Source organism: Procambarus clarkii, chromosome 21 (assembly GCF_040958095.1).
Source record: "Procambarus clarkii isolate CNS0578487 chromosome 21, FALCON_Pclarkii_2.0, whole genome shotgun sequence".
NCBI classification, from domain to species: Eukaryota; Metazoa; Arthropoda; class Malacostraca; order Decapoda; family Cambaridae; genus Procambarus; species Procambarus clarkii.
Genome location: NC_091170.1, coordinates 36,237,829 through 36,248,898, shown reverse-complemented (window position 1 = coordinate 36,248,898; position 11,070 = coordinate 36,237,829). Strand labels below are relative to the sequence as shown.

Genomic DNA, 11,070 nt, shown 5'->3' with positions numbered 1-11,070 from the left:
AAACGTTCGTATAACGTCCTTACTCAAAAAACAACATGGAAATTCCACAGTTGATTGTGAATCTCACTGCTCAGCCTGTGCAAGCCTAATCACACCCGGTAAACCGAGAGCGAACAGTCATCAAAGTTATAGGTCAGAGGCCTAGAACTGTGAATGGATTAATTAGATTCCCACTGTCCCTATCTACTAGCTAGTGAACCCACAGGCAGGGGAATTGGGTCTGCATTAAAAAGCGGGAAAAGAAGACCCTGTTGAACTTGACTCTAGTCTGTTTTTGTAGAGCCATCAGAGGTGTAGCTTAAGTGGGAGATCGTTGTGAAGCAGAATTCACCAAGCGTTGGATTGGTCACCCACTATTAGGGAACGTGAGCTGGGTTTTTGGAGTTGCGTGGTGACCACCGGCCAGGTCGGACGCTCCTGAGGTCTCTCCGCACTGGCTAGTGTTTACGTTGGGTGATTGCTTGTTTGCCCTGCTGGTGGTGGTTTGCCACTGACAGGGTGACGTTTGCCTTAGCCATGGGGTCATCTCGCCCTCCAGTGCAGAGGACATTGTCGGCTGGTCTAGCGTTTACGGTGCCGGTGGATCATCCATTGGTTGGTGTCGCCCTGGTGGACGTGCTTCATGTGCAGCTGTCGGACCTGGTGGGCGTCCAGCTGCTTCAGGGCAACCGTGCTGTGGTCAAGTTCCGCCTCCAGGCTGCCTTTCAGGTGTTTCTCGAGCGTTGTGAGGGGCGTGTTTACCCACTCCCTGATTCAGCTGGCTCAGTTAAGGTGGTGAATCTTAGTGTCACCTTGACGTCTGTGGCGGTGCATGGTGCCCCCTTCGAATTTCAGGACGACTTTTTAACCTCCTGTTTTGAGCGATTTGGGACCGTGTTAAGTGTTCGTTGGAACAAGGTCGTTGCCGGGCACTGTGTTGGTATGCTTGACGGCTCCCGCACCCTGACGATGTCGCTGAAGTGTAGTGTACCGTCGTCGATGTCCGTGTTGGGTTACACGCTCCGCTGCTTGTACCGGGGTCAACCGCGCACCTGTTATCGGTGTGGTCACGAGGGTCACCTGGCTGCGGCGTGCGACGTGGGAGCACCTGGTCGGGTGCATGTTTTTCGTGCAGAGGATTTCCCGCCCTTGTTACGTTCGGACGGTTCTGAGGACGGAGTAGGTGCTGTGCCTGAGGCGCCTGATTGCCTGTCTGCTGCTCCGCCTGTTGAGGCGAGTTCTACGGCCTGTGCGACACGTCAGGTGACTGCTGTGGCCCCTGGGGTTGTTGAGCCGGTGTGTGTGGGTGTCGAGCCGTCGCCTGAGCTGCGTGTAGTGCAGGATGTCTCGGTGGAGGTCCATGTCCCGCCCCCGCCTGTGGATGTGTTACCGGCTCCCGGGGACGCGGGTTCTGCTGTTTTAGAGGGGGTGCTTCGGCAGGGGGAGGTGCCTGCCGTGTCTGTGTGTGTTGGTGACTGTAGTTCTGCTCTTTCCGTCCCTTTGCAGAAGCGTGCGCGTCGGTGTTCTGAGGCTGTTTCCCTGGATGATGTGGACAGTGTGGGTGATGTGGCCTCTGTGGACTCTTCGGACGGTGCGGGTGTGGCCTGTGTGGATGTAAAGATGGTGGCCGTGCCTGCGGCGGGGCCTGCTGGGCGTGGTGTGGTGAGGCCTGTCTCGAAGCGTTCACGGCGGGCTCGGAGTGTGTCTCCCCTTCGTGGTGTGCCTTGGGAGGAGGTGGGGGAGTATGGTTATCTGGCGCCCCCCGCCGAGAATGATGGTGCTGTGAGGGGCTCCGAAGTTGCTACCTGTGCCTCTCCTCCTGCGTCTCCTGCTGTTGGATCTCCGCAGTGGGGGGTTGTCCCTGATGATCGGGACCTCGTCGTGATGTTGCGGAAAGATGTGCGTCAGAGGGCCTCGGCTCCTGTGCCCGGTGGTGGGGTCGGTGCCGCGCCTGCGTCCCCTGCTGTATCCCCTCCTTCTTTGCTCCAGTCTGGGGATTGCCTAGTCCCGTCTGCTGGGGTCGTGCCCTGTGAGGGTCCGGAGTTGGGCCCTTATCGGGATGCCCGGGTGCTTCCGATCCCGTGGTGCTCGTCCACTGTCTGGGTGTCGCGGGTGAAGGAGTTTGTGTATAGGGTGCCTGATAGGATGTCTCAGCCGAGGGCGCCGCCTGGTGGCCGGCTGCCCGCTGACCTGCGGGTGATTTGGGAAGCGTACTGCTTGCGCTTTCCGATACACAAGTTTCCGGAGAAGTATTAGTTCCCGTCTTGCGCACGCTGCTAAGCCGTGCATAGATCAGCTGCCACCGTGATCCCGACCCCCCCCCCACCCCCCGGTGCGGGGTGTCTCCCTCTAACGTTCGCCTCTGTTTTCGTCGCCACTCTTCTCTCTACGGCCCATCACATCTACCGCTTTTGACTTTCTTCTCCTCCTGACCGTCAACGCGTCTCCTTACATCTGTCCTGGTGCAGTCATCGGGAGGGTTACCCCTTCATGCAAACTGCGCCTATTCTCAAGAAGAAGAGCTGGGTTTAGACCATCGTGAGGCAGGTTAGTTTTACCCTACCGTTAAACTGTGTCGTTGCGACAGCAGTCCTGCTCAGTACAAGAGGAACGGCAGGTCTGGACAGATGGTTCTGTTCTTGGTCAACCGGCCAGTGGAGCGAGGCTACGTCCGTGGGATTATTCCTGAAAGCCTCTAATGCAGAATCCCGGCTGGAGAAGCAACGATATCGTGTACGGCTGGCATTGGCTGAATAAAGGTCCTCATTCCGGCACCTGTTCAAGTGCTAGTGTTGGGAAACGCATCACTGTTGACGGTTAGGCAAGCCTAGTCAGCAAGGTGGACAGCCAGTCTGCTTTCATAACTCTCACTGTATTTCCTAGTTCTAAATTTTCCTTCACCTATGCCTCTCCATCCTCTTTACTCCCCCCCTCCCCCCCCCAAAAAAAAAAATGCAAGATTAGCCGTCAACAGTGGCGGAAACCGTTTTTTTTCTTAGAATTAGGCTCTTAAGATAACAACACTTGGCGGTGATTGATGGGCGGAGTGTTCATAACGTCAGCTCATCGCTCCTGTTGCTTGTTTTTGTAGCAATGTTTACGTTTTCTATGGTTGGTTGTCGGATAGTGTGTTTATTGTTCAGTTGTCAAATTTTGCTGGTGGATTGGAGTCATTTGGCTACGTGTTGTTTTTATATAAAGAGCGAGGTCACCTAAGAAAAAGCTGGGGAATACCCTGAGCATACATTCGAATGCTCCTCACGGCTCCTACTGATTTTCCCATTGATACATCACGTTAATGTGATTTCTTTGTGCACCTTCTAATGTGTTGCTGTTGGTTTAGAGGCCGCGACGGCTGAGGTGCCGTACGTATGTGCCCCGGCGGACCCTTGAAGGGTAACGAGCAAACCCGTACTGCTAAATGAACGTCGCCTGTCGGGGGAAACTAACATGTCTCGCAGCGAATAAACACGTTGATGGGCAGATGACTGGGGAGTCCCAGGAGTCCCTCAAGGGGGGGCAAGAACCGCCACCGCCCCACACAGAGAGTGCTGGGTACCCAAGAAACCCCCGAAACGCTGTGCGTATTAGTGGCTTTAGACATAGTATGCACTAGCTCTATCTAGAAATCCAACATTCTGTTAGTTAGTTTAGTTCATTTATTATGCACCCCATACCCATCTTGTAGGCGGTAGTGGAAAGGGTTACAGAGGCACATAATAGGCTCAGGGACTGAACCCCACAATTCATTTAGCTAAGCAAGTTACAATCTTGATGAGCTAGTTACAAAATTCAATATAAGTCGTCACATCAACAATGGGTTCGAGATCGACCTCAAGTACAGGTTCTAAATTAAGCAACTGACATATGTGGAGAGCTAGTGTCACAATTTAACTAACTAAACTTCTAGTGCCCTCTGGCAGAGCAGAAGCTAGCCGCCCACCACGGGTTGAGGGCACACCAGGAGCCCTTGCTTTCGACCATGTCGTGGTGTGATGGTCTAAGGCGTTTGCTTGAGAGTACCCAGAGTATAGGTTCGAATCCTCCTCATGGCTTCTACTGATTTATTCATATTCTAAGTCTTTCTACCAATTTCTCCACTTGTTGTTTCATTGAATGCAGCTTCTATTGCCGAGATTGTTACCCTTATTTGTTCATGAGACGGTGTACCTGAGTCGTCACTCATCATGCTCCTCCTCTGGTTACTGTCAATTAATACACCACGTCTACTCACCTGTCTCCTGTGTATTTTGGTTTACTTCTCCAAGCTACGGTGCGCCACAATCCCGATTTATTACTGAATTTATGAGTCCATCTATTGTTTCCTACTATCACTACTGATGATAATCTGCTGGTGGAACTCTTTATTCGTCTGGCAGCTCTCTCTTCCCTGAGCTCAGCTGCGTCAGCCAGTTGGTCTCCTTTTCATCGCCAACTTAGGCACACACAGCAATATGTGCTGCTACCGTATTCTACATGATCAATTCCAGATTGTAAATCAAGAGCCGGCTATGATTTCATATAGTATTCCCATCTCACAGGATGATTACTCATTCACAGAATCATGAGAAAACACGTGTTCACTCATTATGTTTTCTTCAGATACTTCTTTTGCCACTCCTTCCTATAATTCTGTTTCTTGTAATGTCAAGTGAGCGGTAATCGTGGTGTCTCAACTCAGTCCTTTATCAGTTATCACTTACAACGCCGCAGATCCCGTCACCATGGCCCCTCACTGGGTCAACAGGTGTCTTGAAATCATGTCTGGAGCTACCCTTAACTGCCCCCCCCCCTTCTGTCTCAATCTTCTTGCTCACTATTACACTAGAGAAGTGCGGCCACACTTGTCTGTGGCTCACCTGAGTTTCTACTTTCCATTCCTGTCCTCTCGTTCTACCCTTTCTCACGCTGAACATCTGTAATCTTGGATGTTGTGATCATGTCACCTCTAGCTCTCTCTTTTTTTCAGACATGTGAACTCAAATTTTCTCAGCCTTTCCTCGTTTGTCAACCACCCTCATAAGTTCAGTTGTTAGACTTAAATGAGTTTGAACTCGATTCCAATACATTAATACTGTTATATACATATGTATGATCATGAATAATGTAATAATAAACGATACTCTGCGCTGATATGATAGCTGCCATCTTACATTCTTGTTTCAATTCCTATGATAACAATAATTGTTAATGTCAAGGAGCAGATTAATATTCGATGACGCTTGCTTGTAATCTACGTATATCACGTCCTTACATTAACAGCCCTAATTTTATATACATATTCAACAAGCGTCTCTCTGAAGCATACAGTTTTACTCTGTGCTCATACGCACCCCAAGATACTTGCGTGAACACATAGTTGTGTAAAGAACCATCATTACTGATTAAAGGGATTAATAGTTGACTTATCTTTGCCTTCTACTGGAAATCCACGAGACTTATTCTATCTCCAGCTTCAGTCGCTCTCTCATAATCATTCACATCAATGAATGATTATGTCTCATGATTTCACCAGCTTAGCCTTGAATTTTCCCCCGGGCGCTGAACAGTTATTCTAGTCGGGAACTTCACCCTCCCTGGTTCTAGAGTTCGCCCCTGGCCATAAAATTCAATTTCTCAACTTCAACTTCTTAACTTCTCTTAACTACACACCTTCCCTTTCATTCGCCACCTGTCTTATCCTTCACCAGGAGGCGTGGTCAGAGATCGGGCCGTTGGGGACGTTGATCCTCTGAACCATAGCAAGTAACATTGTTTAAGTAACATTCCTTACTCTTCAGTGCGTTCCCTCTTCTCTGCTACCTTCCCTACATTTCAACACCATCCCTATTCTTCACCACCCTCCCTATCCATCACCTCCTTCCCTCTCCATCACCACCTTCCCTACTCTTCATCACCTTCCCTATCCTTCAGCACCACCTGGGAATAGGTCCACGTCGAAGATAACCTCTCATCCCAAGGAAGGAAGGAAGGAAGGAAGGAAGGAAGGAAGGAAGGAAGGAAGGAAGGAAGGAAGGAAGGAAGGAAGGAAGGAAGGAAGGAAGGAAGGAAGCTATCAGGAAAAAGCGCCAAACCATTACGACTATATAGCACTTGGAAGGAGTCAGGATAAGGATAAGGATTTGGGGTGGAATGAGGGGGGGGGGGGAAATGGTGCCCAGCTACTTGTACGATCAGGGATTGAACGCCGACCTGCATGAAGTGAGACCGTCGCTCTACCGTCCAGTCCAAGTGGACGGTAGAACATCTACCTCTCACCCAAGAACTCCGGGGTATACACAGACACCAACTGCTCACCCCATGAACGCCTGGGGTATACATAGACACCAACCTCTGCCTCATGAACCAACATTATAATAAGTGTTACCATAACGCCCAGCTCGCCATCGAGGTGAAGGACCCACCACTAGAGTGAAAGGAAGGCGGCACCACTAGAGTGAAAGGAAGGCGGCACCACTAGAGTGCAAGGAAGGCGCCACCACTAGAGTGCAAGGAAGGCGTCACCACTAGAGTGCAAGGAAGGCGGCACCACTAGAGTGCAAGGAAGGCGCCACCACTAGAGTGCAAGGAAGGCAGCACCACTAGAGTGCAAGGAAGGCCCCACCACACTCTTGTATTCCTGATTGCACACAACGTTTCTAGACATAACTGCAACGTGCTTGTGTCTGAAGCAAAGATATAGTAAACCCGTCAGTGAAGAATCAGAGTGTCTCCTATGGATCCCATCTCATTTTGTTATTTATATATGCAAGAGTTCTTACATTCTTGTAAAGCCACTACCACGCATAGCGTTTCGGGCAGGTCTTTAATCTTAATTTTCCCCGGAATACGACCCGCCAAATCGTTTAACAACCAGGTACCCATTCACTGGTGGGTGATCAGAGGCTGCAATTAAGGTTTGGCACCGAGTCAATCCTCCTCGGCCAGGATAAGAACCCAAGCCAAATCACTTGCGAAGCGCGGGACGAGTGTCTTATCACTGCGCCACGGGGATTGCTTAATACTGGTCTCAGAGTGCGTACTAGAGCTGATACGTTAACCAAAGCGTATGTGCACCTAACGAGGGAGTTGATTACCACTAGTTATGCCATCTGTCGTCTTGCTACTGTACAGGAAGAGCCAGTTATCTTCCGGCCACCCAGTAAGGTCAGCGGAATTCTAAGCGTTACCACTACTAGGCTTAGGCTCGGCTACAAGTACCTTCCAGAGTTTGCACCACCTTCTGAAGTAATCAGTAAAACAATTAACATGCGAACATCACTATGTAAATGAGTGTGAAACATGTGAAGTGTTTTAGAGGCACTTCATCACTAACGCTCAAGACAAGTCCGAGTGTTTTATCCGGAGTGACATATTATCCCAAATCCTGGCCGGATATCCCAAGTTTGCCTATTACAGATTAGTGCACAAAATGCATGGCTGCATTGCCTGCAGCGTAGCCATGCGCTGTGCTTACGTCACGACAACGAACTGTACCGTGCTGGTTACAGTAATGTACTTAGATCACTTTCCTTGTAACTATCACAAATTTGAGGCCATACAACTTTAACTAAAACACTATAAATTCTTAACTTATAGAATATTGGGGCTCAGATCCTGAACCTGTAACTCTGTAACCATCATGTTAATCAGAACTGTTAAAAGACTTGATTTACAACTAACTCATCAATGTTGTAACTTGATTAGCCAAACGAATATTGAGGTTCAGTTCCAGAGCCCATTATTGACCTTTACCCTTGTCACCACCGCGAATACAACCGAGCCTCTCAAAAGGAATATAGTACCTAAGCTATTTTGAGTATAATGTACAAATATACAATGTTGTTCCCTGAAAAGTTCACATTTTGTACTATTCGAATACTAAAGAGCATACCAAAAAGTGGAACACAGTAACCATGAACCTAACCTGTCCTAGGTCTAAATAAGCAATCTTAGGCTTAATTTGGTACATATATGTGTACTATAGTAGGCCTAGCAAAAGTTATGTTTAGTTTTCCCATTTTTCTGTGGCCCTGTACAAAGTTACTAAACTAAACTGTACCCGGCTCTGTTGTTTTAAAGTTGGTAATATATATTATATACCTACCCAGGTCAGCAGAAACAGGATAAGAAGTCTCAACAGAAGACCTTGCATTAGCAGCAGCAGCAAGTGTACAGGTGAGGATGAGGATGCAGGTGGTGAGTGAGGCCGCAGAGAGCCTCCCACCAGACCTCGCCGGCTGGTGAGCGAGGCTCCTCCAGCAGCTCCTGCTGAACCAGCGGGGCCTCACTCCACCTCCGCCTTCGTCTTCCTCTGCTTGCTCACCTCTCATATTGGTTTATATTTACTTCTTCTAAGTCTTGTCTATAACGTCAAGCACAACGTTGTCTATAACGTCAAGCACAACGTAAAAGTCACTCTTCAGATGAGACTAAACGAGACATATATATATATATATATATATATATATATGTTACATTATATATATATGATAATAATATATTATATAATGTAACAAGCGAACTAGACTCCTCGTGTCTCAGAAACAATTAGTGGTGACTGTAGTATGAACAATGGTTGAGCGTTGAGTGTCCGTGAGGGCGCAGGAGACTGGGATCAGCCAATGATGACACTGCTGGCAGTACTTAAGATTAAATCATGACCAGCGTTATCGTCCGTATCGTTAAATGTTATCAGATCCGTGGCCCGTACTGCTTGCAACCTGTCGTCATTCCTCTTCCTCATGTTCAAGTTCAAGTATGCAGGCGATGAGTCACAATAACGTGGCTGAAGTATGTTGACCAGACCACACACTAGAAATTGAAGGGACGACGACGTTTCGGTCCGTCCTGGACCATTCTCAAGTCGATTCTCCATTCAAGTCGAAACGTCGTCGTCCCTTCAATTTCTAGTGTGTGGTCTGGTCAACATAAGTTCAAGTATGTTTATTAAATTTAAATTTTGCCTCGAGGGGCGAGTTTATTGGGCAGCCCCACTCATCTTGTGAGTGGACACACCGCCATAGCAGCATGTACAACACTCCCCAACAGGAAGAAAACCCGCTGGGTTGTTCATCCTGTCACTTGTACCCAGACACAGCTGGGACTTGCTTAACTGTCTCAAGTGAACAGCTCCTCAAACAAGAAGATTAACATCTATCAACCCTTAAAAGCTTACGTTATCTTGCGGGTGCAAAATGGAGAAATCTTTTAAGAACAGTATCAATATTTGACAAATAGTGTTTTCCTAACTCAAACAATGTGGGGTTTATTATTCTACACATATTTCTAATGTCTCTCAGGTGTTCACATTCACGTAGATAGGGTCAAGGTGGTGTCCATCACTCTCACGACAGATTCTGCAACTTCGCTGACCAACTGTTGTTTCCATTCCATACAAGAAAATAGATCTCAAAGGGATAGAGTAGCTTAGGCTATTTCTACCGCCCCCCCCCCTCTACTTCAAGTCCCTCAAGAGGCGCACAAATTCAGTGAGTACGAATCCACAAATCACAATACAAGAGTCACATTTAACATTCCACGTTAATATAGTAAATACAGCATATAAGTGTTACACTCTTGGGGCAAAATGCTTGTAACTCCTAAGTATTCTGTCTATCATACCATTATCATCCACTCAAACAATTTGATGTGGTACAATACTTATTTCTATAGTTATCAATAAGTTGACACTCTAATACATAATGATCTAAGGTGTGAACGTGCGGCATACTACATAATTTACACTCTATATATATTTTTCACTGACATCAACACCCTATTGCCAAATATATTTGTATCCTACTCTTATAGTCTCATGTAAATTGAATCCTTCCAAGTAGACTTTCCTCTACCGTAAGTGAAGGACGAATTTGTATTTATTATTGCATAATTCTTAAGTGTTACTGCTGTCCACCATTGCCGTTCTCTGAACCTTTTTGTAGCGAGTAAGCTTATACTCGCTCCATTATCTCATTATCTTAATGGTATAACTAATTACACAAGCTATAATCCTATCCCTATTTACAGGTAACGGTTTTTCCACCCTCCTATCTTACTGTGAGGTGTAGTCACCGTATTTAAGCAAGCGATTTGAGAATAGCAAAACAGTACAATCTCCAGTCAAGAATGTAGTACTCGGTGTAGGCAGTTCTAATCGACTCAAGGCGCTACAGCTTCGACACAGAGCAGGCAGCAGACTACGACCTCATCCAGCTACAACGCTCTCCCACATAGAGCTCCACGACTCCGGCCACACTCAGCTCTCTGCTCTGCTCCAAGCTTCGTCTCAACGTCTACGACACTGCTGTATCCAGGACTACTAAATAAATATGAAACTCACTAAACACTGTGTATCTAATCAACCCAACAACGTAACATAATCGTACGTTACATTTTCTTCATCCTCTTTGATCATCTTGATTCTTGATTTTATTTGTTTCAAAGTTATCTGACATACAACATCGACGAGAGTTTTTTCCGTGGCTCTCTTCGCTATCTCATCAACTACCTCATTCAACAGTATTCCCACATGTGAAGGAATCCACATGAATCTTGCTTTATACCCATTTTTTCTAATGTCTTAACATTCTCTTTACACTCTATCACAATATTCTGGTAAACTGGGCGTCTGCTATTTAAAGACTCTAACGCTCCTCTACTGTCAATAAGGAAACAGATTTTTACCACATTTGACTACTTCCTGTAATCCTGCTAATACACCTTGGAGTTCAACCTGCGTTGAAGAGAAATTGTCAGTTAAGCGGCGTCCAATAACAGTATCTACAGTGCCGATGTCAGTTGATTGATTAATTGATGAAGATTAAACCACACAAGAAGTGGCAGGGGCACGAAATAGCCCGTAAGTGGTAAAATTTTTGTTCAGTAAATGTGCTGAGGTCGCATTTAATCGTCAGGCTGCTATCGCATCGCGGTGGGATACTGCTTGACAGTATTAATGATGCTGGACACCTTTTTTCACCAGAAGAGTGGCAGTGTTGATGGCTTCAGGGTGGTTACTGCAAGATTCGGGGACTCTTGGAATACGAGGCTACTGTTCCCTGGGTCGCTGTGGAGCATGTAGTCCGGTACCAAAAGTTGCAGCCAGCATAT

At 47.1% G+C, this 11,070-nt stretch overlaps 2 protein-coding genes across 3 annotated transcripts in view; one reads left to right on the top strand and one right to left on the bottom strand.

The window, feature by feature from the left end:
- LOC123760735 (mucin-2) overlaps positions 1 to 8,578 on the bottom strand; it is a 36,417-nt gene extending 27,839 nt beyond the window's left edge. For both annotated transcript variants that reach the window (XM_069328327.1, XM_069328328.1), the window contains exon 1: positions 8,066 to 8,578. In XM_069328327.1, coding sequence (XP_069184428.1) covers positions 8,066 to 8,291 — 226 coding nt within the window. In that variant the 5' untranslated portion in view covers positions 8,292 to 8,578. The remainder of the gene's footprint in view (positions 1 to 8,065) is intronic.
- LOC138366959 (uncharacterized) lies at positions 253 to 10,304 on the top strand. Its single transcript, XM_069328329.1, has 2 exons — positions 253 to 7,125; positions 9,988 to 10,304. Exon 1 carries the CDS (start codon positions 517 to 519, stop codon positions 2,233 to 2,235), a length of 1,719 nt encoding a protein of 572 aa, XP_069184430.1. The 5' UTR covers positions 253 to 516; the 3' UTR covers positions 2,236 to 7,125; positions 9,988 to 10,304.
- The last annotated feature ends 766 nt before the right edge of the window (positions 10,305 to 11,070 follow it).